Source organism: Apodemus sylvaticus, chromosome 5 (assembly GCF_947179515.1).
Source record: "Apodemus sylvaticus chromosome 5, mApoSyl1.1, whole genome shotgun sequence".
Lineage (NCBI taxonomy): Eukaryota > Metazoa > Chordata > Mammalia > Rodentia > Muridae > Apodemus > Apodemus sylvaticus.
In genome coordinates, this window is record NC_067476.1 from 102346613 (window position 1) to 102372320 (window position 25708).

At 53.9% G+C, this 25708-nt stretch overlaps 2 protein-coding genes and 1 non-coding gene across 3 annotated transcripts; 1 reads left to right on the plus strand and 2 right to left on the minus strand.

Annotated features, from left to right (window-relative positions):
* Window positions 1-4582: 4582 nt before the first annotated feature.
* LOC127686522 (small nucleolar RNA SNORA44) lies at window positions 4583-4710 on the minus strand. The gene has a single exon (XR_007978145.1). It is a non-coding gene; the product is annotated as a small nucleolar RNA SNORA44 (small nucleolar RNA).
* An 874-nt stretch (window positions 4711-5584) lies between these two features.
* Itpka (inositol-trisphosphate 3-kinase A) lies at window positions 5585-14634 on the plus strand. The gene is made up of 7 exons (XM_052183286.1): window positions 5585-6631; window positions 12596-12692; window positions 12768-12984; window positions 13081-13285; window positions 13495-13596; window positions 13865-13936; window positions 14048-14634. The coding sequence occupies exons 1-7, from the start codon at window positions 6149-6151 to the stop codon at window positions 14249-14251; spliced, it is 1380 nt and encodes a 459-aa protein (XP_052039246.1). The 5' UTR covers window positions 5585-6148; the 3' UTR covers window positions 14252-14634.
* A 75-nt stretch (window positions 14635-14709) lies between these two features.
* Window positions 14710-23716, minus strand: Ltk (leukocyte receptor tyrosine kinase). Its single transcript, XM_052183287.1, is given in 21 exon segments — window positions 14710-15350; window positions 15481-15571; window positions 15644-15778; window positions 15892-15993; window positions 16087-16179; window positions 16323-16420; window positions 16510-16639; window positions 16822-16886; window positions 16991-17081; window positions 17542-17737; window positions 18003-18098; window positions 18553-18705; window positions 19300-19398; window positions 21387-21569; window positions 21653-21674; window positions 21676-21810; window positions 21931-22044; window positions 22139-22289; window positions 22697-22868; window positions 22963-23106; window positions 23554-23716. Coding segments are annotated over 21 exon segments (2646 nt in total). The 5' UTR covers window positions 23597-23716; the 3' UTR covers window positions 14710-15017.
* Between the last annotated feature and the right edge of the window lie 1992 nt (window positions 23717-25708).

The window sequence follows — 25708 nt, forward strand, 5'->3', positions numbered from 1 at the left end:
GAAGGGAGCCATCCATCTTAGGGTTATTTTTTTCAGATGGCTCTTAGGTGGCTTTCTTCCATAAAAATGTGAGATAATCACCCAGGAACAGAGCCATTTGTTCTTATATCCTCTGCATCTAGCACAATGTGTGGTTCACTGCAACTACTCAATAAATAGGCGTTTGCTCGGTGAGTGAGTCAAGGTATTCCCACAAAACCCTGGAGTCTCATGTTCAGCACATCTCTCAGAAGTCCTGAGCTCCCTAGGGCCTGTGCCACTAGAATGAAAGTCTGTACTAATTCCACTAGAGGAAAATGATATCCTAACCCCTCCCCTCCGACACTGAGCTAGTTCCACGGAGGAGGGCCTGGTGTCTCAGAATAACGAGCCCCTCATTCAGGAGTACACGCTTTCCTGCCCTTTCTCCCTGTTTGTCTTACAGAGCTTGAGAGGAGCTGGGGCGGTGGCTCAGCAGTGAGAGTCCTCTGACAGAGGACATAGGTGTGATGCCCGGCACCCACATGGCAGCTCACAACTATCCATAACTCCAGTCCCAGTGGATTTGATGCCCTCTTCTGGCCTCTGTGAACAGGGGTATTTCCATGTGGTACACAGATAGGCATGCAGGCTGAAGACCAATACACACAACATAAAGGTTTTTGTTTGTTTTTTGTTTTGTTTTGTTAATTTAAAGAAGCTTTTAGAAACGGCTCAGGACCAGATAGATGTGGGGGTAGTGAGCAGTAATTTTGCTTCAGCACCTGGAGTGGAGGCAGAGGATAGAAAGAAATTGAGCACCACACCCCTCGCTTTGCGCATTTCATTTCCAGGCCTTTCCTCTATATTTTTGTCCCATGGCTGTCACCCTCCAGGAGAGACACAGTCCTCACACATAGAGTCTAGATGACTAAGCAACAGGGAGAGGACTCAGGCACCTTAGCATTTGAAGGTATAGGAGGACTATCCCATGAGATGCCTCGAAAAAACAGGCTGAAAGCTGCGGGTGGTGGCACATGCTTGTGTTCCCAGCACTCAGGAGGCTGAGTCAGGATTGCCAGGTGAAAGTCAGCCCGGGCCACATATCTAGACTCTGTCTCAAAAAAAGAAAAGAAAAGAAAGCAAAAGAAAAGAAGAAAAGAAGAGACTATGTTGCCAATAACAGCAAGCTGGTCTGTGGCCAATGCAGAAAGACTCTGGTGGCCTAGCTCAGAGCAATCCCTCAAGGACCCCCAAAACCTTGATCCCAAAACCTTCTATGCCCCGCTCTACGTCTTCCATGCCCAGCTCTACGTCCCGGGCTCCCTCCCATGCCCAGCTCTACGTCCCGGGCTCCCTCCCATGCCCAGCTCTACGTCCCGGGCTCCCTCCTATGCCCAGCTCTACGTCCCGGGCTCCCTCCTATGCCCAGCTCTACGTCCCGGGCTCCCTCCTATGCCCAGCTCTACGTCCCGGGCTCCCTCCTATGCCCAGCTCTACGTCCCGGGCTCCCTCCTATGCCCAGCTCTACGTCCCGGGCTCCCTCCTATGCCCAGCTCTACGTCCCGGGCTCCCTCCTATGCCCAGCTCTACGTCCCGGGCTCCCTCCTATGCCCAGCTCTACGTCCCGGGCTCCCTCCTATGCCCAGCTCTGTGTCCCGTGCTCCCTTCTATGCCCAGCTCTACGTCCCGTGCTCCCTTCTATGCCCAGCTCTACGTCCCGTGCTCCCTTCTATGCCCAGCTCTACGTCCCGTGCTCCCTTCTATGCCCAGCTCTACGTCCCCTGCTCCCTTCTATGCCCAGCTCTACGTCCCGGGCTCCCTTCTATGCCCAGCTCTACGTCCCGGGCTCCCTTCTATGCCCAGCTCTACGTCCCGGGCTCCCTTCTATGCCCAGCTCTACGTCCCGGGCTCCCTTCTATGCCCAGCTCTACGTCCCGTGCTCCCTTCTATGCCCAGCTCTACGTCCCGTGCTCCCTTCTATGCCCAGCTCTACGTCCCGTGCTCCCTTCTATGCCCAGCTCTACGTCCCGGGCTCCCTTCTATGCCCAGCTCTACGTCCCGGGCTCCCTTCTATGCCCAGCTCTACGTCCCGTGCTCCCTTCTATGCCCAGCTCTACGTCCCGTGCTCCCTTCTATGCCCAGCTCTACGTCCCCTGCTCCCTTCTATGCCCAGCTCTACGTCCCGGGCTCCCTTCTATGCCCAGCTCTACGTCCCGGGCTCCCTTCTATGCCCAGCTCTACGTCCCGGGCTCCCTTCTATGCCCAGCTCTACGTCCCGGGCTCCCTTCTATGCCCAGCTCTACGTCCCGGGCTCCCTTCCAGCCCTTTTCTTTCTCAGCTCACAGGAGGCCACACCCATCACCGACTCCATAAACTGATTTCCTTCACATCCCTTCTACTCAAGCAACAAAAAGGGGAGGAGGCTGGGCATGATAGCTTACATCTGAAGCTTACTATTAGTTTATCATGACCTATCCAGGCCTTGCCTCAGTATGTTCCCTCGGTTTTCTGCCTGAGGCAGGTGGAAACAGACTCCTGCTTGACTGTATAAAGAACTAGAAGTTCCTTAATGAACAAAGCCTATCGCGGTGGTGCATGCCCCTTAATCCCAGCACCTTGGAGGCTCAGGCAGGAGGATTGCTCAGAGTTTGAGGACAAGATAAACTACATAGTGAGTTAGTTCAAGCTGGGTATGAAGGGTCACCCTTTAACCCACTTCTTGGGAGGCAGAGACAGGCAGATCTCTCTGAGTTTGTGTTCAACTCTGAGATCTCTGAGTTCAGTGTACACAGTAAGTTTCAGGACAGTCTGACACCAGAATGAGATTTTTTTTTTTTTTAAATCAAGAATTTGAGGAAGGGCTCTATTTCTTCTTCAGGCCCAGAGGACCCAGGGGGCCTCGCGCTTCCTGGAGGAACAGTCTTAGGGGCAGGAGCCGTGGTTGACGCCACAGGGCTCGTGGAGGGTAAGCTGAAGACAAGGAGTGGATCTCTGTCACCAAGCTGGGCCGCCTGGTTAAGGACATGAAGATCAAGTCCCAGGAGGAGATCTACCTGTTCTCCCTGCCCATTAAGGAGTCTGAGATCATTGACTTTTTCCTGGGCACATCCCTAAAGGATGAGGTTCTGAAAATCATGCCAGTGTAGAAGCAGACTCGGGCTGGCCAGAGGACCAGGTTCAAGGCATTTGTCGCTATTGGGGACTACAATGGTTACGTTGGTCTTAAATGGTTACGTTGGTGTTAAATGGTTACGTTGGTGTTAAATGGTTAAGTTGGTGTTAAATGCTCCAAGGAGGTCACCACTGCCATTCCAGGGGCCATCATCTTGGCCAAGCTCTCCATCGTCCCTGTGCGGAAAGATTAGTGGGGAAACAAGATTGGCCAGCCCCACACTGTTCCGTGCAAGGTGACAGGCCGCTGTGGCTCTGTGCTGGTGCGTCTCATCCCTGCCCCCAGAGGCACTGGCATTGTCTCTGCTCCTCTGCCCAAGAAGCTCCTGATGATGGCTGGTATAGACGACTGCTACACATCAGCCAGGGGCTGCACTGCCACCTTGGGAAACTTTGCCAATGCCACCTTTGATGCCATCTCCAAGACCTACAGCTACCCGACCCCCGACCTCTGGAAAGAGACTGTGTTCACCAAGTCTCCTTATCAGGAGTTCACTGATCATCTTGTGAAAACCCACACCAGAGTCTCTGTTCCGAGGACCCAGGCTCCAGCTGTGGCTACCACATGGGGGTTTTTATACAAGACAAATAAATGAATTAAGTCTAAAAAAAAAAAAAAGAATTTGAGGAAGGGGAAGTAGGGAGGAAGGGAAAAATTTAACATAATACACAGTGATAGAAATCAGGGGCCTAGCCTCCCTAGCTGTGGCTTTGAGAAGTACCCTAACCAGCATTCCGCTGAGTCCCTTCCCTCTTTTCTTTGGTAATATAGGTGTGGGGTGGGATGCACTAGAGGCCCTTGCCCTCAGTTCACACATCCCCTGCTGTCTTTATCCACTCAACAAAATCCACCCAGACAGCGCATACTGTTGTTATTGTTGAGAAATGGTTTCATGTAGCCCAGGCTAGCCAGCTCATAACTATGGATGGATGGCTTGAATCCCTGGTCCTCCTTCTGCCTAACAGAGTCCTAAGGAGGTAGCGCAGGCATTCACCATTGCCCACAGCAACACTCTTTGGTTCCTGCTCTGGTAGACCTAAACTTGGGCGAGTACATGATACAAGAAGAAAAAGAATTGTTCTGGGTTTTCTCTCAGCAGCGAGGCTAGACCTTCAGCCTACTGGTCCAGCACTGCCCACACTGCCTGGCACACAGGTACCAGTAACGTGCTCCCTCCTCCTTCTTCCTATTTTCCTCTGTCAGGTCCCATTCTACCCTCTGAGGACAGCTCCTCTGAATTCCTGGATACAGGCTGGCATAGCTCTGGGCTCAAACATTCAGACACACACACACACCTCTGCCCCAGAAAATGTGTCCGTTTCCATGTGCCCATGCTGTTTCTTGACTTCTCCAGGGAGGAGGCAGGGGTTCAAACTCATGTGATTTTCTTTCTCTTTTGCTTTCATTCCTTCTACACACCTCCTCCTCCTTTTTTTTTTTTTTCCCAAAATACATAGGAAAGCTGAGCAGCAGCTGCAGGCCCTGTGGTGACCTGGGCTGTCACAGGCTCCCCGTTACTCTGGCGTGTAGTTGGAGATCCCGTGGCTACAAGCAGCCACAGCCCTGGACACATGCTTACACCTCCTCCTGCCTTCACTCTCCTAGGGGTCCTCTCTCTGCCAAAGTTCTCCTTCTCCCTCTCAACACTCACTTCTCCTGGACCATCTTAAATTCTGGCTGAAGAGAGAAAAGGCAAGTCGCATACATAATCCTGGGCCTGCCCCAACAATCCCAGGCTTGAGGTGTTCAATGACAGGGCCCTCAGTCGTTTTAGGGGAAGGCAGGAAATTCTGGCTTTGCTCACAGCAGCCTTGCAGTTCAGCTGAGCACTAGCAAGCAGCCACCGCAGATCCATTCAGAGACGACAAGGATTTGCAGAGTCTGAACTTCTGCATCGGTGTTCTCTTTTCAATGTGCAACAACAACTCTAGGCCACAGAAGATTTTCTTCTGTTTACAGACAGAGAAATGGATCGAAGGAGTGAGCCTACATTTCCATCCAAGATATGGTGGCCTGAGTCACTGGCTGTCTATTACAACACTAAAAAGCACTCGCGTTTTCGAGCATCAAGCCATGTTTCTTCCTTCCATGCTGGGCATATGAGTCCAGCACTTGTCACATACTAGGCAAGAAGTGCTCTACCACTCAACACCAATCTGTAAAATTTTACTCTCACAGCAACCTTGTAGAGTTGACAGCTCCACTACGAAGGAGAGTACGCAGTTCAGAGAGGCGAAAGGACTTTTTGAAGCCACAAAGCTCCAAAGGAAGGGGCGGGAGGGGGAGGAGAAGAAACTGCACCTCCAGCTCGTGGGGGGCTGGAGAGGGGCGGTGGAAATGCAGGCCAGGACTGGCAGCGGTACTTGGAGTCAGGCTCCGCCTCTTGACCTTGTTCTTTGCCCGCTGGGAAGTAGAGAGCTTCGAGGGGTGGGGGTGGGGAGCAGTCTCAGTTCGACCCTGGCCACAGACTCTACTTGAGCGCACGCCTTGGGGTGTGGCTTCCTTGGGTGGCTGACGGCCTTGAACTCCGGATTAAGGAGCCCAGGCCAGAGAAAAGCCCCAGAGACTCAAAGACTTTGACCAGGAAGGTTGGAACACGGAAAAGAGCCCAAGGAAGCGAGTGAAGGAACGGGCGCAGCTTCTTCCTGTGCAGGTCAAGACCTCCGGTTCCCACTGAAGGAATCCCTCAAAAGCCGCGGGAGAGCACAGGGCTCAGGGGCGGGGCACGTCCCTCCAGCCTCCTTGAGGGCAGATCGAGAGAAAAGGCAGGGGCCCGACCTGGGTCTTCCATGTGACACTCGGGACACTGCAAGCCTCCTGCAGCTCCGAGGGCCCCGGGAGGCCCGCGCTTTCTCAGAAAGTGAAAGGAGTGGGCGGGGGGCGCGGCCAGGGCGGGGCCGGGCGGGCGTTGCCGAGGCTCCGCCCCGGGGCAGTCCCAAGCCCGGGGCGCTGAGCGTCTCCAGTCCCCGCCGCGCCGCGGGCTGGTGGGCTAGGCTGCGGCTCTGGTCTCGGGAGATGACCCTGCCCGGGCGCCCGACGGGCATGGCACGGCCACGGGGCGCGGGGCCCTGCAGCCCCGGGCTGGAGCGGGCTCCGCGCCGGAGCGTCGGGGAGCTGCGCCTGCTCTTCGAGGCGCGCTGCGCCGCAGTCGCGGCCGCAGCCGCCGCAGGGGAGCCCCGGGCCCGCGGGGCCAAGCGGCGTGGGGGACAAGTGCCCAACGGGCTCCCGCGTGCTGCCCCTGCCCCGGTGATCCCGCAGCTCACTGTGACAAGCGAGGAGGATGTGGCCCCGGCCAGCCCCGGGCCCCCGGACCGGGAGGGGAACTGGCTCCCAGCCGCGGGGTCGCACCTGCAGCAGCCACGCCGCCTCTCCACCTCGTCCCTCTCCTCCACCGGCTCCTCGTCGCTGCTCGAGGACTCGGAGGACGATCTGCTGAGCGACAGCGAGAGCCGGAGCCGCGGCAACGTGCAGCTGGAAACCAGCGAGGACGTGGTGCAGGTACGGGCCGCGGGGGCGGGGCCAGCGGGGGCTGCGCGCCGGGGACTCCGCTCCCAGCTCTGCTCCGACCGGCTTGCGTCCCCCGCCGAGAGCCCACGCGCGGGCCAGGGGATGTGGGGACGGAGGGGGACCCCAGGACGACCTCTCGCCTTGGTTCTTTTTCGGGGGCTAGGCAGGCGGTGGTAGCTGAGCGCTTGGGCGTCTAAAGGAGGTTGAGGAGGACGCGACCCACGGAGCGGGAGCCGGCCGGTCGGCGGGCGTCCCTGGGTAACTGTCAGGTAGGGCTGGAGAGGTCAGAGCGGGGTAGCCTTGCCCCGGGAGCCCTGAGAGAGAAAGGGGCGCGTGAGCTTTTCCCTCTCCTCCCCCTCTCGGTGCCGCGGCCCCACCCCCGCCGTTGCCACGGTTTCCCTCTCCTGAGTGGGAGTGGAGCGGAGCTCCTGGCTCTGCTCCGGAGCCGCTGCCGTCTGCTCCCCGTGCGCGCACGAGGCGTGGACGCGGGAAGGGAGGGGCGCGGGGCTCGAAACGAGCGGAGCCGAGATCCACCTGCTGCGCCCTGCGCTACTGCTCCTAAGTGTCGTGGGCAAGGTAAACTGAGGCTGACAGGAGCTTGCAGGCATCTGTCTGTAGTAGTGTGAATGTTCCTAGGCCAATTTAACCGTCAGATGCCACCGGCCAGTGTGAGGAGAAGTCATTATTCGTGGTATGGCCCTCCTTGGCTGGAGGTTGAACTCAGGGCCTCAGACACGGTATGCAAGCACAAACACCACTGAGCCGCATCCTCGCCCGCCCTCCTTTCTTGACACTGAATTGCCTAGTTACAGTGAAACACAGTCTACAGCCTGTTCGGGCCTTGCTCCTGCGATCCTCCTGTTTCAGTAATCTCCCTTGTTTTAACCATGGCCAGATAACTAAATGCCTGCCTGTGGACTGTGCAGCGTTGCTCTAGATGCATTTTACGCAAGCGTTCCTTGAGTGGAAAGAGAGAAAGACCGGGAATGACCCGCTCTGTCCAGAAGGCCTGGTCCTGGCAACTTCGAGAGTAAGACGCGCGCCGGGGTTGCCTAGAGCTTGAGAAGAGCGCTGAGGTGTGGCCTGGGCCTTCTGCAACCCGGCATCCCTGCACACTAGGATTGGACCGAGCGAGGGAGGCAGTGTAACGACTCGAAGTGGCACTGTGACTCAGAGACTTGCAATACAAAAGAGAAAAGGGGGTGGGGGACTCACAGCAAGGATGTCGTCCCCCCACTTCCCGTCATCATGTGTAGGTGCAGGGTGGGGGGCTCGGTCACGAGTCCGCTGTGCCCCTCGTCCTGACAAGTCAGAGTACGATCGAGTACGGTGGTCACTCTTGGGGCGACTCTAGACTATGTACTGAGGCGACTGTCGCCGAGGCTCTCCCAAGACCGTGGCTTGTGGGAGGACCTGTGAAAAACCTGAACGGTAGATCGGCCACTCCCCTGCCCTAATCTCTGACACCCGAGAGGCGGGGCCCTGTGAAGGGCGCGACCGGGGAGCTGGGAGGACCCGGGCTGGGGCGCAGGCACACCCGCTTCCCTGTTCCGCCCACCAGGACCCCCTCAGTGCTCAGGGAGAGGCTGTGCGGAGGAGGACTCGCAGTCTAAATCTGGGTCCAGTGTGTAGCTCCGGCAGGGGTCAGGACATCCTGGAGAAACCCAGGCTAGCCTTGCCCCGTAAATCTTCATCTTCCTCTCCCACCCCGGGCGGGCCTCATTCCCGAAGCCTGCAGGAGTAGGTCCAGATGGCCTCTCGGGCCCTTCCAAACTCCCAGGTTGTCTCCCAGGCTTCCCAACCCCCATCCCGCCGGGGCCTCCCCGAAGGCAAACAGCTCCGAAGCTGGAGATAAGCCTGGAGCTGTTTACAGAGGCTGCCTGCGTCTGCGTGGAAGGGCTGGGAGCGGACTTTGCCTTGCTGCAGGCCCCACAGCAAGTCCGCTCGCCCGGTCTTTGAGGGCTTCCCTGGTCAGGAAGCAGAGCGGGTCCCACTGACCGTTAAGGATGCACCTGGGGAGAGATGGTGCCTGCATGGTAGGGCTGCCGCCAGCCAGCCAGCCAGCATCTCACACCTGACCGAGGCCCTAGAAGGCTCTGTCTGCCTCAGCCGGGCCATACGACCTTTCCTTTACTTCCTAGGCGCTGTACAGCCTGCTCAGAGCAGGACGTGGAGGACCGGCTGGGCTCCCTCCAGCGGCCTTTTCTCTGACAGAAGGAAAATTTCGGGAACAGAAAAGCTGAGCGACCAAGGGCAGGTGTTGTGACTCTAAGGCCTTGGCTGTCTCCTCAGACATTTGTGGGAGTGACCCTAGCAGAAGCGAGGGAGTTTTGATTCTTATTCATCTGGTTTTATTCTCTCAATAACTCAGGCTAGGTAAGGAGACCTGGATGCTGTCCCCTCCCGGACTCAGAACCCCCACACATCATTTCTCACTAATTATAGAGCAGAATTTAGGTTAACAGACTTCCTTTTTAAAAAGCAAATGCCCATGGGAAGGTGAAGTCGTGGGTCACTTATACCTTAGTGCAAATCATTTAGTAAGTTTAAATTGGTTGCTCTCCCCGCCATCACCACAGGGAGTGCTAGTTTGACAGGACAATTGGAACAGGGGGAGGGTGTTGGGCAGGCAGAAATTTCAACCAGGATTGCTGACTCTATAGAGCAGTGATCCTCAACCTTCCTAGTGCTGCAAGCCTTTAATGCAGTTCCTGATGTGCCACCCCAACCATAATAGTTTCATTGCTACTGTTGTGAACCACAATGTAAATCTCTGTTTTCTGATGGTCAGATGACCCCTGTGAAAGGTTTGTTTGTCCCTTCCAAGGGACAGATTGAGAACCTCTGTTATAGAGGCTGAGGACAAGATGGAAACTAAAGGCTGTAGTCTGGTAGGGAAGAGGCTACCTGGGCTGATGATGTACGGAGCCGATGTCCACAAGGCTTCCAGACCGAATTTAGACGGGGAAGAGGTCTAAGGCTAGGACACAGCAAGCTCCTACTTGTGGGGACACTCATCTGGAGGGAAAACAAATTATCAGAGGGATCTCCTTTGCCAGCATCAAAGCATCCTGGACACGGGTTTCTTGGCCTTTGCACCAAATGTCCAGGCAGCTATGGTTGGTGGAAGCAGTCTCTCCTTGAGGCAGGGGTGGACCATATCTTCCCGGATGTTGTTTATGAGCCAAAATCGTCACTCACCCACCAACCCAAGAGTGACTGTCCAGCAGGCCTTTTGGAGTTACTTGTTTGTGAGCGCACTGTGTTCTTTGCAGAAGGAGCCACTCTTTAGAGGGAAGCCGGCAGAGAGTTGGCTTCTACGGCGCTTACATCAACAGGATCCATGTTTGACCAGATCTGTTATTGGCAAGGGAGCTACACATTGTTATAAGAAACGTCAGGAGCTGTCCAGGAGGCTGTGCTGAGACAGTGGGCAGGAAAGGTCTTTGTTACCTGCACAGTTAGAATCTGCTATTTGTTCATACAAGACTCACAAAGCCAAGGCAGGGAGAGTGGGGAATGGCTGCTTCATATCAGCTCAGAGACAAGTTGATACTGTTGTCATATATTAACCAGTCAACCAAGTGGTAGTCTATACATTTTTAAAGACCTATCTAGGACTACAGCCATGTGCTACCAGGCCCGGTGAACTAACTGGCTTCTGAGGCCTCAGTTGAGCCTTCAGTCCTTTCACTGAAATCACAAACCCCAGTTGGGTGTGGTAGCACAAGCCTTTAATCCCAGCACTCTGGAGGTAGAGGCAAATAAATCTCCGAATCTCTGCGTTCAAGGCCAGCCTGGTCTACAGATTTAATTCCAGGACAGCCAGGGCTACTCCTCCCCCCCCCCCCCAACACACACAGAACAAAACTCTATCTTAGAAATCACAAAACCCCCAAAGGAAGGATGGGGAAGTTCCGTCGCACAGCCCAAGCTGGTCCTCCCACCAGGATGACTGCAGAACTAAATGTACCCCAGTTAAGTTAATTCTTGCCCCACCCTCCCTCAAAATTTTGTTTTAGGCTTTTCAAACCACCCAAGCTTTTCACCATTAAAGGAAGTAAAAGGAGGCCCCTAAGCCCACCTCAGAGATTAAAACCTTCATAATACCCTCTAGATATAAATGTTTCACCTTGTAAAATCTGTCATGTGGTATCCCATTTGACCCCTAGAACCAAAATATAAAAACTGCTAGATAACGGTTGGGTCACAGTGAGGAAGTCGGACTGATCAAGATCATAAGTGCGAGTCTGGAACCAGGGCATGAGGATGCTAACTTCTGCGAGCCTTCATTTCCTTGTGTAGTAGGACTTATCCTAGCTCATATTCATGCTGTGTGCGGGCATCGAGATCATCAGGATTCTCAAGTTGAATGTGAGAGAAGAGGTCTAGGATGCTTCTGCTAAATACACACACTACATATATCACCTTCCTGGAATTTTACTTGAGGATTTGGAAGGAAGGGAGTTTTATAATAAAACTTGGATTTATTATGCAGCAAAATGCAAACCTTGTATGTATTTAAAGATTTATAAAAGGAGTTTTGAAAGATGTCATGTTTTTAGTGGGCTGCTTCTGGCTACACCCCCAGATCCCTGGGGATTGGACATGTGATCACGCCCTAGTGTGCCTTGTAGGGAAAGTGAGAGCAAGGATGACCGTGGGAAGATGAGAAGGGATGCAGCAGGCGGGCAGGAGACCGTGGGGTGGCTCCTCGTGTTAGGGCAGCTGCTACCCCTCCCTCCCTCCCCTCCTCTCTCCCTCCCGGAGGAAATGGCACTTGCTTGGATCTGCGCTAGGAAGTGAAGGAAGCCAGGACTTAAAGCAACCACTCACCCCCTTCCCAGCGCTTGTCACCAACCCCACCTCTTCCATAGGCAAGGCTTTGTGCTCAATAGAATCCTGCTGCTTAAGCGACCTCCTTTCTTCCCTTTGGCGAGCATGCTGGTCCCTGTGTTCTAGGAAGACAAGCATCAATGGGACAAGGCTGCAGACAAGACACATACATGAGCCAGCCCCGCATGTCAGAGCAGACACGGGACTGCTGAGTTTGGGGTAGAAGGTGGAAGTGCCAGGGTTGAGTGAAGGCAGAACAGTGACCATGAAGCAAGAGATAACACCCCACAGGCCTACACTTACCTGGTTCTCTCTGAGACGATGGGTCTTCTACTTCGCATTTCCTCATCTTACCTTAGGTTTCTTGATCCAGATCACAGCCAAGGATGCCTTGGGCTTTTGGCTTTGTTGTCTAGTGTGTGGGGTCCAAGCATCTAGAGGGTCCTAGGGAGCCTCTGGCCATTTTTACAAGCCCTGACAGGCTGGCCTCCCTCCCTTGATCCTGTCTGAAGGGTTGATTGTGGTTGATGTGCCCTCCTAAGTGAGAGAACCAGCTCCCATGTGAGCAAGTCCAGTATCTAAGTTTGGCCCAATTCTGTCCAGGAGTTGGATAAGGAGATTCAAACTCAATTCATTCGTTACAATAGTGCTGAAAGCGTAATTGTTTCCCCATTTGACAGATGAAGAAAAATGATACACAGAAGCATTTTCTATGTAGATATGCAGATTTTTAGTTCCATCCCTGGCTTACTCAAGATGTCCCCATGATAGATCTCACAATCAGCATCAAGTGATTTCTGTTATTCACTAAGTTCAAAAACCTTGACAGAGCCCACTCAATGGTAGAGCTAGATTTAACCCTTGAGCCTTCTGGTGCTAAATCCCTGGCTTCTTTCAGAGTATCTGAATAGCTAGAATGGCTATTTCTCTGCCTGTCTCAGTACCGGAAACACTGGCTTGCAATACATTTCCTTTGGGTAGGTAGCTGAGTGAGTGGGTAGCCGTGCTTGAATAAAAGACCTTAAACTGCTTGTAGTGGAATGGGCCGAGCTGAATTCCTGCTCTAGGGGGATGACGGACCGAGATGCTGACTTGCAGGCCTGGACTTGTTGCTTTCAGAAAAGCCATTGGCAGAAGATCCGTACCATGGTCAATCTCCCCGTCATGAGTCCTTTCAAAAAGCGCTACTCCTGGGTGCAGTTAGCAGGGCACACAGGTGAGCATCATTGCAGGTGGGGGAGGTTGCTGCCACAGGACATCGTGGGCAGTTCTAACTGGTGCCCCTGTGCAGGGAGTTTCAAAGCTGCGGGCACCAGCGGCCTGATTCTGAAGCGCAGCTCGGAGCCTGAACACTACTGCCTGGTGCGGCTGATGGCCGACGTGCTGCGTGGGTGTGTACCGGCCTTCCATGGCGTAGTGGAGCGGGATGGGGAAAGCTACTTGCAGTTACAGGACCTGCTGGACGGCTTCGATGGGCCTTGTGTGCTTGACTGCAAAATGGGTGTCAGGTTTGTGTCCCTTCGCTTTGTCAGGCAGAATCAGTCGGGGGAACCAAGGACTGGGATAAAAGCTCACATGCCCTGGCCCCTACCTGCACCTCACAGGACTTACCTGGAAGAGGAGCTGACCAAAGCCCGAGAACGGCCCAAGCTGCGGAAGGACATGTATAAGAAGATGCTGGCAGTGGACCCCGAGGCACCTACGGAGGAGGAGCATGCGCAGCGCGCCGTCACCAAACCACGATACATGCAATGGCGCGAAGGCATCAGCTCCAGCACTACACTTGGCTTCCGCATCGAGGGCATCAAGGTGGGTCAGGCCCCCCTCGCTTTGCACGGTCTTTCTTCTGCCCCACCTTCAGTGCTCCTGATCTGCCTCAACCATCATCATCTCCCTCTGGTAGCCATCTCTTAATCCCCAGAGGTTAAGGCCCCCAGGAGGCACCACTGCCCTTTGCATGATCCTCTCTCCCCTCAGATGGGTCCTGCTCTCTGACACTCCTTGCCCACCTCCTTCAGAAAGCCGATGGATCTTGCAGCACTGATTTCAAAACTACGCGAAGCCGAGAGCAAGTGACTCGAGTCTTTGAGGAGTTCATGCAAGGAGACGCTGAAGTGCTGGTGAGAGGAGGCTCCCAGAGCCCTGAGGTTTGGGCTCTTGTTTACAAGGGCGCCTCTTGGCTAGTGTCCTCACCTGTGCTACCCCCAGCAGTAGCTTCCCTTGTAGTATTGTAACTGTTTTCCCTCCTTTCCTATGTGAGCCACGTGGTGGGTGTGGCTTCCCTACTACAGTATTTGCTAGGCAAGTTGAAATCAATGCGTGGTGCTTCTCAGAGTCAGTAGAGCTGCCCTTGGTGTGAAATTAACCTGTCCACTCTGACTCTTCCAGAGGAGGTATCTGAACCGTCTACAGCAGATCCGGGATACCCTGGAGATCTCTGATTTCTTTAGAAGACACGAGGTAAGAGGTGGGTGGGCTTAGGGTCCGAGTTTGTGCTTTATGAGACTGAGAATGGGAGGGGGGGGTGTTTCTGGGAAAGGCGGGTGGCCTGACTGCCGTGGGGGTCGGCAGGTGATTGGCAGCTCACTCCTCTTCGTGCATGATCATTGCCATCGGGCTGGTGTGTGGCTCATCGACTTTGGCAAGACCACACCTCTCCCTGATGGCCAGATCCTGGATCATCGGAGGCCCTGGGAGGAGGGCAACCGTGAGGATGGCTACTTGCTGGGGCTGGACAATCTCATTGGCATCTTGGCCAGCCTGGCTGAGAGATGAGGCTGGGCTCTTTTCCCTCAACGTGGGCCGGCTGGTCAGACAGATGTGGACCTGTGGCTGCACCCCCACCATGCATGTCGGCAAGAGACTGGAACCCCGCTGGGCGGGCAGTTCACATGGTCCTGCAGGACCAGGTGCCATCCACTAAGGGGTGCAGTATATCAGGAGCTGGCTTCCACACAAGCCTGTTCCCAGAGCTGAATGACACTAATTCATAGGAGGGGAAGGAAACAGAGGGCTTCTCCCCAGCCCAGCAGCCCTTCTCAAGTGGCTTTGCCCCTCTCCAGAGAGCCCCGATCCATAATTGTCCTTCACAGGTATACAGACTCCTACACTACAGTGGACACCCTTCCTAATAAAACTCAAAGATTCAGCCTCTGTGACTCAAGGCTCCTCCACCTCTGGTTCTCTCTTCCTCAGTTCCAGACTCCTTCACATTCACTCAGAGAACTGAAGGATTAGAAGAGTTGTTTTTATTATTATTGTTATTATTATTATTTATTATTATTATAATATCTCATCATCATCATCAAAAACATTTATAGCACTGGAATAGGCCAGAAGAAAGATAAGAGGGGAGTGGACTATCCAGGATTCCCAACTGACTCCTGCAGTGGGTGGATGACCTCTGGTTCCAAAGACTGAAAGTAGTGCAGGCCCTTCCCTAAGAGGGTCTGGGTTGGTTTCCAGTGTGAAAGGCCAGGCTGCCAGCACATCCCTGAAACATGCCAGCACATCCCTGAAACATGCCAGTCTTTCTGGATGTCTACTGGATGCCTGGAAAGGGATTTGAGGAGGAGCCATTGCTGAGGTCAATGCCTGAATCTTCACCCTGGGGGCCCCTTGGGGTCCAGGAGCCATAGGTGGGGTTCCAAATGTTCTGAGGTTGGAGGCATCTGGGTTTGAAGGTCTTGAGGCCAGAGGGCAGCCAAGAGCCAAGAAGGCCTCCTCCCCAGCTTTTCAAGTTCTGGGAACTCAGCTCCAAGGGCTTTGGGGATCTAAGACCTTCCAGTGACCTATTTCCCAGCCCAGAGGCCCCCTCCTCCTCTAGAATGGGCCCAGGTTCCGCAGGCAGGGGTGAGTTCAGCACACCAGGGTCCTGTAGTGGGAGAGGTGGGAACAGGGAACCACACAACTGTTTCATGGCTTTCTTCCTGCCCTACAGAACCAGGGGAGTTAGAGGGGGATCAAAGGGATATCTGGGAGCTGGGGCTGGGTGGGGGGCACACCTGAGTGCAGTGTTGAATATGCTCCAAGATGCTGGCAAAGTCAGGGCGGTGCTCAGGCTGATGCTGCCAGCACTGGGTCATGATTCGGTACCTAGAGAGGCAGGAGATTATGCCTCCCAAATCTCTCGATAGCTCCCTCCCCGGGGGCACACTGTCAACTCACACTGGCCCGGGACAGTTCCTAGGAGGATCCATCCTGTTCCCTGTGGCAATGAAGTCTAGAACCTCCTGGTTGGTATGTCCAGGGTAGGGCATATAACCCAGTGAGAAGATCTCCCAGAGCAGGACCCCAAAAGACCTGAAAGGTGGAAAGAACAGACAAGACCCATCTTAGTGTCCCCTGCTGTCCTATGAGGTGGCAGGGAGGGATAGGATTAGCTTCAGGGAGCACAGCAGAGCACATGCTATCACCAGGAGTCTGTCTTGGACGTGAAAAGACCCTCCAGGAGAGCTTCTGGGGGCATCCACTTGACTGGGAGCAAGGTCCGGCCCCCCTTGCGATAATAACTGGCCCTATAGGAAGGAGAGAGGCAGGGCTGTGCTTTCCAGTGCTGTCAAGCCAGCCTCCCGGAGCAGCAGCCTTCCCGCCTCCCCACTTCTGCTCACTGGTAGATATCTCTTGCCATTCCAAAGTCTCCAATCTTGGCCACTCGGCTGGCGCCGCTGCAGCTAAGCAAACAGTTACGGGCGGCAATGTCTCTGTAAAACAGACAAAATACTTATGCCAGAGCACAGGTACTCCGGCTCTTTCTGACTCGTTTCTTTAAAGGTTGTATATATAGAGAGGGGTGTTCTGAGGGACAAGTGGGCCAGCAGTCTCCTGAGGCAAGATTGCTTCCAACCTGTGGATGAAGTGATTTTCCTCCAGGTAGTGGCAGCCCTGGGCTATATCCTGGGCCAACTGTAATAGGTCCTGCATGGTCAGAGGTGACAGCTGCCCCTGAGTTGGGCAGAAGGTATATATCAGCTGATCCAGATCTAGAGCAAATAGGATCTTAGAAGGGTGGGGAGCCCAGAGAGGGGGCTTACCGGTTGTGGTCTGCTATGCCTCAAAAAGCTCTTCATATCCCCACCAGACATCAGCTCCAGCAGAATGAGGCGAGGGGCAGCCCGGAAGCTGAGCCCCACGCAGCGTACAATGTTCTGATGGCTAAACTTGCTGAGTAGAAATGGCGAATATATCTCATCACCAGTGGGGAGATAAGCATGTTCTAGATCCAATTAAAGTGCAGAGAACCTCTGTGCCCTAAAATGCTGCCTCTCAGTCCTAAAGAGCAGAGAGGCCATTCCTGTAGCTGGTCCTGCCTCCCACCACACCCTCCTGCCTGTCGCGGGGTGCACCTGATGATCAGAGCCTCCATGAGAAAGTCCAGCTCATCCTGACGGGAGCAGAGCTCTGGCAGGGTCTGGGGAGGGAACGCAGAACACTCCTGAGCTTTGGCTGAGTGTAGGAGGGAGATGAGCAAAGGCTCTAGCATCAGTCCATCCTTCCACATGCCTACCCTCTCACCTTGACAGCCACCGGAAGAGGGTTGGAGTCCCCAGGAAGACCAGTCACTAGTCCCTCGTACACTTCTCCAAAGGCACCATGACCAAGGGCTCTGTAAGAGGACAAGACAGAAGGAAGAGGATGGCGTAGACCAACAGGGTCTATCGAGGGGGCAATGCCCCTTTATCTCTTTGGCTCCCACCCCACAGGCCCAGGTGACCGTGTCTGAGCTCTCTCTGGGCCATGGATTCTCTTAAACACAAGCTAATGCTGACACACAGAGCTGCGGCCAGAGTCAGGGTCCTAATGTAGGATGAAGCCTCTCCTTGTGCTAATGTAGACCCTCTGGAAGAATGCCAAGCTGTGGGCTCCAAAACAGTCATGTTCCTAGATCTCTGCATCCCAGAACTGGGGCAAAAGCTGACCCTATTCATGTTACTTTGCCTTTTGGAACGTCCTCTGCACAGGGGATTTGAGTTAGATGCTCTCTGGGATCCCATAGTGCATCACGCAGGAGGAAGGATGGGGAGGTTCGAGGTATATACTACCACAGAAGGAGGTCAAGGACTCACCTGAGTAGAGTGACATTGGCTGGGGAAACCTCAGTGAGCCCTGGGGGCAGAGGCCAGGACTGGGCAGGGCTGAGCCCCACCTGACAGTAATAGGGGTTGGGTGCTGTCCTGATGGCAGAGGTTCGAAGCTTGCTCAGCTCAAGCCCAGGGCCTGGCAGCCTGGTCCCCCACAGGCCCTGACACTTCTTCTGGTTCACTGCGGGTGAGAAGAGGTGTACCATCTACCTGTCCATTGGGCCCACACTGCTTTCCCAGGCCCAGAACATCTTCCCAAAAGTCCTTTCAAATACACATTTCCCCGTGACTCCCCAGTACAACTCCTAAAAGCCGAGAGGAATCTGCCATTGCTCTGTGGGGTAAGGGCCATGACGTCAGCCACACTTAGCCTAGAACCACAGAGAAGCCCATCACAGCCTAGTAGAGAAGGGTCAGCCTGCATCAGCCATGCTTGATGCCCATACCTAGAATTAGGACTCCACACATCACAAGGAGACTCAGTGTCAAGGCTGCCACTACAGCGCCCATCAGGATCAGAGGGCTTGTGGTGGTCGGCAGGTCTAGGGAGAAAGAACGCCATCTCAGCGGGAGGCTTCTCTGTCCCTCAAGTATTTTTCTCATTTGTCTTGCATTTTGTCTTGTCCTGTTTTGTGTTTTGTGTTTGAGACAGGGTCTCCCAGTAACCCAGGCTGGCCTCAGACCCTCAGTTCTGCTCTAGCCTACCCACTGCTGGGATTACAGGCGTGTGCTACCATGTCTGGGTACTCTCAAATCTTATCCGTGCTTCAAGCCCCATCTCAGTGTTTACTTTCCCATGATGCCACCCGCAGTTGTCCTAGACAAAAGCAACCCTCCCTCTCAAGAGCCCCTTAACTATTTGATACTTCCCATAGCAACTGACATTTTTAGATACATATCTATATCTAAATATCCATCTTGCCTCCCACACTGGCCTACATGTTCTTGACAGGAGACTGTGCCCCGATCCATTTCCAGGGCTCTACGAAAACATACCCATGCAAGTGATATTATCCACAGCTAGCTCCATGCCCTCTGGGCACGTGCACTCAGCCGTCCAGAGCTCTGCCGGCCACTGGCAGTCTTTGAAAGGGCAGTAACTACAATTGGGGTGCTTTCGGATCTCCACCTCCCCGTGGCCCTCTGTGACTGTGAGTAAAAGAATAGACATGGTGGGGTGGGAAGTGGGGCTGGGGATGGGACACACAGGGCTGGCCTCCCAGCCACATGGCTACTTCTAGTCAGGAGTGTAGAGTAAGCTGTGGTCCCAACCACTGCAACATGCAGGGCCATCAGAGTCCCAGGGACTTCTTATCTGTTGACTGATTTCATTCAGAGATAGACAAAGGCATGTATGCACATGCTGGTGAAGTCAGAATCCATTTTCTCCTACTATGGTTTCAGGTCATCAGGTTTGAGAGGCAAGGGTTTACCAGCTACGTCATCTTGCTAGCCCAGCCTGGGCACATCAGTCAAGCCTGTACATTAGTATATCTTCTGGGACCCTTGCGCCCTGAGGTGTCTGCAGAGAACTCATAGCATGGACACCTGCCTAGCAGTCTACCTGTACTAGATCTAGAATCACAGCTCACAGATGCTTCTCAAATGTTCCTGCGCCATTTAAGAGCTGGGTATCTCCCAGCTCAGAGCAGATGGTACCTCTGTATGGCTGTGGGTCGAGGCATTGAGGAGGATGAGGAAGATGGCTGGCCAGGCTGAGAGGCAGGCGTTCAGGACAAATACCTGCCAGAGGCTGTAGGTAGAGCTCGCCACTGGGGTGGACAAAGGAGGTGCCATCTTCCCCATCAGCCCAGAGGAGGTCAGACTCAGAAGCATCACCACCTTGAAATGGAGAGGGACGGAGGCTTAACTACAAAAAGGAGACTGGGGCTGAGGAGGCGCACCCAGCTGCCTCGCGTGGGAAACTGGCTCAGGACTGACCAGCAGGAAAGCCACGCTCTCCCATGTAACTCCTCTGTGGCCTTCTCTACACTGACACTGCCATACAGCTGCTAAGGGGCTAGAGAAGGGGGGATTGGCTGTTCTGCTAGAACCCAAAGACCTGGCTTAGTCTGTCTGGGACCCTTGTCTGTCTGAGCCCCTCCAGACTTCATGCTGAGCTGTGAAATGAGAGGTGTTCAGCCCACAGACTCCATTCCGCTGTGAACAAAGATGTGTTGTAAAGTCTTTATGAGCAGTGCAGTCTTGATAGGCCAAGGGTTCTGTTTCTTTACATCAGTGTCCCCAAACTCTAGAGCATCTTAGGGCCAGTTAAAACAGATGGCCAGTATATCCCCTGCCGTCAGAGAGTCTGGAGATGGGCCATGCATTTCTCTTTAAAATGAATTATAGTAACTAAGTTTTTGTTTTTGTTGTTTTTTCAAGACAGGGTTTCTCTGTGTAGCCCTGGCTGTCCTGGAACTCACTCTGTAGACCAGGCTGGCCTCGAACTCAGAAATCCACCTGCCTCTGCCTTGGGATTAAAGGTGTGTGCTACCACTGCCCAGTAGTAACCAAGTTTTTGGGGGTTTTTTGTTTTTGTTTTTTTTTAATTTATTTATTGCTATATCTAAATACACTGTAGCTGTCTTCAGACTCACCAGAAGAGGGCATCAGATCTCATTAAGGATAGTTCTGAGGCACCTTGTAGTTGCTAGGATTTGAACTCAGGACCTTCGGAGAAGAGCAGTCAGTGCTCTTAACTGCTAAGCTATCTCTTCAGCCCCAGACAAATAAAAACTGTGTAGGAATTGTGTACAATATGATACTTTGAAATGTGCATACATTGTGCAATCATTTAAGCCAACAAACCATTGTAGGGAAAGCACCTCAGAACTACTCTCTTAGCCCCATTGTTGAGACTAGGGGTGTAGCCTCCTGGGAGAGCATTTCTCTAGCAGGCCTAAGGCCCTGGGTTTGACCACAGGCTGGATTTTATCCCCTACACTGACAGACCAAAAATACTGGTATTAATTGTGATTAGTGTATTGAACTAAAGATAACTTAAATTGAGTCCCTCTATCTTATTAAGTTTTCTTTTGACCAACATCTTCCCAGATTTCACCCCTGGATTCTTATTTCTAATAACTTCTGTGGTAAGTACACGCTGAGAACTACTGACTTAAACCATTCTTGCTCTTAACCCTCTCAGCTCAGCATTCTTAAAGACTGGCCCTAAATTCCTTAGACTTCGGCAGAGTAAGGATTTGTTTTGGAACAGGCACTTGATTTAATTGCATGTGTGATCTGCAATTGAGTTGGGCTCTTCTTTTTTGTTTTTAAGTCAGGCTTCCATTATGGGTCCCTGGCTGGCCTGAAGCACAGAGATCTGCCTGTTTCTGCTTCCGGAGTATTATGATTAAAGGAATGTGGGACCAAGCCTGGGCATTTTAGCCCTTTGTAAAAGACAAAACAAGACCCGCCTCGCCGGTGCTGGTGCACGCCTTTGATCCCAACTCCTGGGAGGCAAAGGCAGGTGGGTATCTGTGAGTTTGAGGTCAGCTTGGTTTACAGAGGGAGTTCCAGGACAGCCTGTCTCGGAAAAAAGAAACCCTGTTGTAAAAACAAAACAAAACAAAACAAAACTAGACCAGTTGGTAGCAGCCTGGCCTCAAACTCACTAGTTACTTAGCTTGGAATCCCGCCTTCGGCACGCGCTGCACCCGAGCGTGCCACCACTTCTAGGTCTGACCACGCCTAGGTGCCGGGGCATGGCACAGTGCAGAGTGGGGCATTCCCCATCTATCCTCTGGAAAGCTCAGGCCAGGTTCTTAGGCTCTACTGTCACATCACCCGGGCTGCCCGACAACCCTCCCGACCCGAGCACCTACCCCGGTAGCCGCCGCCACCACCTCCTGCCGTGCAGGCCCCGCCGCCGCCCCCGAAGCCTCCCGCCGCAGCCCAGCGGAGCGCAGCCCAGGCTTCCGCGCAGCCCTCGCCGCCCTCGGCCCCTTCCCGCGGCGAGCGTCCGGCCTGCGGAGAGGGGGCCCGTGACGTCCAGCCGCCCCCTCCACCTGCGAAGCGACAGCAAGCGACTGGCAGTGGCGTTGCAGAGCCTCCCGCCTCCGCGCCTCTCCCCGCTGGGCTGCGCGCTCACCTGCCGCGCCTCCTCTCCCCCCCGCTGCCCGGCGCCGCCGCGCGGGTCTCCAGCCTCTCGGGGGCGGCCTGAGTCCGGCCGCGGTCAGGTCGCCTCCGGTAGGACCTCCCGCCGCCTCCCGCCGCCACCAGCAGCGGCTCTGGCTCCCCCATGCGCAGCTATGGGGCCAGTGGTCGGTCAGGGGCCGCGCCCAGGTCCTGAGCCCCGGGGACCCAGAGGGAGAGAGGAGCCTGGGACACCCAGCTGGGAGTCGAGGCGACAGCACCCAGTGCACCTACCCGGAAGATGTAGGTGGCACCCCCGCCACCCCCGCCCCCGCCGGCCCAGCGTCTTTCGGTCGTCGCATGCTCCCCAGATTCTCCCAGACAGACGAGCTGGCTCTCGGGGCTCCCCTGGGTGGCACCAAGGTGAAATGCTGCGTGACCAGGGACTCTCTCCTCCCCCAGCTCTCAGCCCGGGCGCCCCTGGCTCACTCGCCCCGCTTACTCCCGGACAGGCGTCCTGGCCCTGCTGCCCTACAAGGATGTACAACGGCTCCCCGCGACTGAGGAAGAAGACTGCCGAGAGGAAGATGCCGTGCGCCCGCGACAGGTGGTTTCGGACGCCCTTGCCGCCCGCCGCTCCATAGGCGGAGATCCTACGGGACGAGAGAGCTCCGGTCCGCGGCTCCGTCCAGGGCAGCCCGGTCTAGGGCAGCTCAGTCCTGGCCCAGGCTGCGGTTCAAGGTCGGGAACCCGCGGCTGGCCGCAAGCTTCCTAAGGGACTTAGATGGACTGTGAAAGGATGGGTAAGACCGAGTTTACAGTTAGGTTCCACGTGTATTTCAAGACTGTTAACGGAGATGGCGGGAAGTGTCGAGCCCCATCTGGAGCCACCGTTGATTGGGCGGCCGTCCTGTCGATGGTTACCATAGAAGGACAATCGAGTGACACTAGGCATCGCTGCGGAATGTTTTAAGATGAAAAGTGATGGTGCTCTGCTTCCCTGCTCTGTAGACCCTCAGCCTAGCAGGTGCTTGCCACCCTCTCCCGGCCAGGCACTCACAGATACTGGCCGGTGTCTGGCGCCCGCCACAGCTGCACGCCTTTGAGCGGCCCGTCAGCCCCCACTGTCACCAGCACGCCGCTTCCTGTGTATGCCCCGTCGCACTGTGTTTGTGTGGGTCCCCTCCGACCGCTGGCGCCACAGGTATTAAACACCCAAGGCCCCCGCGTGCCTAGGTGCAAGGGAGAAGGAAAAAGTGGAGTTCCTGTCCAGGCCTAGCGATCTAGAGATGGTGAACCAAGAAAAGGGAGGAGCCGGAAGCTCACCTAGAGGATTTGGGAGGGAAGCTGGCTCCAATCTACTGGGCGAGGGGGTGACTTTCTGCTCCTGGGAATAGGGAGCCAGCACCGGCAAAGGTGAGGATGTTAGAAAAGGTGCCTGGAACTCCGAGGTGGAGCCAAGAATGGTTCCTGAAAGGTGACAGGGAGGAAGAGGGTTTAGAAGATGCAGAATGTGAAGCGGGAGACATGAGCTAGCCACTCAGCAGTACCCTGCTTCCAGCCACACCCCGAATGCCGCCCAGCTGGTGCATACAGACACCCAACTGGGTCTCCTAAGCCTGGAAAGGAGTCCTCATATATCACGTCCTCTATTCCAGAGTTCTCAGGGAGTGTCTTGGGGGCTGCACCGCGTTCGGTGGTACAGCACCCCTCCCCCTTTCCTCTCTCTACCTTCCTCCCAAGTACTGCGGAGGCCCTACCTGATTCTGAGATTTGGACCTGCTCCGCACCTTTCTTGCTGAACTCTAGAAGCACAAGGCCACTTAGAAAGAACTGTTGAGACCTGCTCTATTGCTCATGCAGCCCCAAATCTAGGTGTCTGGTTGGCTGGTACCCTGACCACCAAACAACACTTACCCGCAGCTCCCAGCCACAGCAGAAGCCGGTGGGAGCAGCCCATCGCCAGCTAAGGATGATAGTTGAGAAGTCTACTGTGGACCCTGGCTGTAGTTTATAGGCGTGTCCAGCAGTCTCAGAGCCATCACCGCTATCCCAGCTGGCCTGGATACACTCACGTCAGACCCGGGAAATAGGAGGAAAAGGCGGGGCGTGAGGGCAGCAAGGTCTCCAGGCTTCTGGGAGGAGCCTTGCTGAGCTGAAGGGCTCTTAGTCTCTACCATTGGCGCCCCAACTAGTGTGAGTTCCTGGTAGGAGAAAGAATTGGCTGGCTCTACATTATTCCTCTGGGATAGCAGCCTGGACAGCATCCTAGTATATGGCTGTGGCTTTTGTGGGTCTCAGGACAGCATCACAGTGAACGACTTTATTGTGTCAGTGTTAGTATAAGTTCATGATCACACATGGGAAGTATGTAGAGCCAGATTAGCCTCCAAAAATCCACCTGCCTCTGCCTCCTGAGTGAGGGGATCAATGCCGCAAGCACTCTTTAACTGTCCCTAGTGAGGTAGTATTGCTTGCCAATGTTGTGCCACTTTATGACCATGAAGTAGAACATCCCAATACCTCAGAATCGTGACTTTCTGAGTTTGTTGCACACTGTTCCATTGCCCTGTGCACAACTTCTTTTTTTTTTTTTTTTTTTTTTTTTGGATTTGGTTTTTTGTCGAGACAGGGTTTCTCTGTATAGCCCTGGCCATCCTGGAACTCACTCTGTAGACCAGGCTGGCCTCGAACTCAGAAATCCACCTGCCTCTGCCTCCCAGAGTGCTGGGATTACAGGCGTGCGCCACCACCACCCGGCTTTGTGCACAACTTCTTACTGCCATGACTGGACAAGGTGTTGGAAAATTTGGGCAGTGTAGCTTGCATTTATTTTTATTTATTTGTTTATTTTGTTTTTTTGAGACAGGGTTTCTCTGTGTAGCCCTGGCTGTCCTGGAACTCACTCTGTAGACCAGGCTGGCCTCAACCTCAGAAATCTGCCTGCCTCTGGCTCACAAGGACTAGGATTAAAGGTGTGCGCCACCACTGCCCAGTGTAGCTTGCATTTATAATCCAGTGCCTAACAAATGGAGATAGGACCCCAAGTTCAGCATTATCCTCTGCTTTCAAACTGGATGCCACTCTGGGCTTATGTGAAACTTCCTCTTAAAAAGCTAATAGAAATTTGAAATGCAGAGTAACTCAGCCAGTCTACCAACTGCAAAATCACAAATGGGAGGGAACTTCTACAAGTCACATACTGAGAGGACCACCAGAAGCCAGCCTTCAGAGAGTTGTGTATTGTGCCCCTTATCTTTAGTTCAAAATGCTGATGTTAAGCCAGGCACGGTCCCCAGGAGGGCATGTAATTCCAGCACTTAGAAGGCTGAAGCAGGAGGATTGCTCTGAGTTCCCTTAAAACAAAAACAAACAAAACCTTCTAACCAGAATAAATCATTTGCAAAAGATCTCTTAACTATCTGTTGAAGAAAAGAAATTAGCACTCTTCAACTAAGAGGAGCTGATCAAGATGAGAACCATTCTAGTAAACACATACTGGACTAAAATAAAGTTAATAACTGAAGCCTAAAAGCTGAAGATGTTTTTACGTCTGAAAACTGAAGCTGGGAGGGAACTAGCTAACTAGGAAATTCTCAGTATCTAATACTAACTTAGCTAGCTATGATAGATTTTATAAAAATGGAGAACTCAGGGCCCACTTATAGACATCACCATCATGAATTCTCTTTCATGGATAAAATCTTATTTTAATAAACTAAAGAAAGGGACTGGTGGTCTGTGGGGCTGAGGAGCCCTGCAACCAGGGGAGACAACCCAGAACTGGAGAGAGGTCAGCTATGCACAAATCCTGAAAATCTAGTCCTGAGACTGGCAGGAGAGGACTCCTCCCTCCCTGCTCTGGGCATGTCTCTGCACACACACACACACACACACACCACCTCTGCCACCAGGTCAGGTGTCCTGGAGGTCATGTTGCAGAGTAAACATCCTCTTTTCTTATAAGGTCATGTCCAGGAAGCACCTAGAATTCCTCTTCATACAAATAAAGCCACGGCACCTTAGCCATGGCCAAGGAAGTACACTTAACCCCAAAAGCCTCTACCCACTC

What these genes read in the sequence shown, in the direction of transcription:
- Itpka (XM_052183286.1), top strand. Translation starts at nt 6,149, where the DNA reads ATGACCCTGCCCGGGCGCCCGACGGGCATGGCACGGCCACGGGGCGCG. An exon ending in GACTGCAAAATGGGTGTCAG is followed by an intron (nt 12,985 to 13,080) that starts GTTTGTGTCCCT and finishes TGCACCTCACAG; the next exon opens with GACTTACCTGGAAGAGGAGC. An exon ending in TCCGCATCGAGGGCATCAAG is followed by an intron (nt 13,286 to 13,494) that starts GTGGGTCAGGCC and finishes CACCTCCTTCAG; the next exon opens with AAAGCCGATGGATCTTGCAG.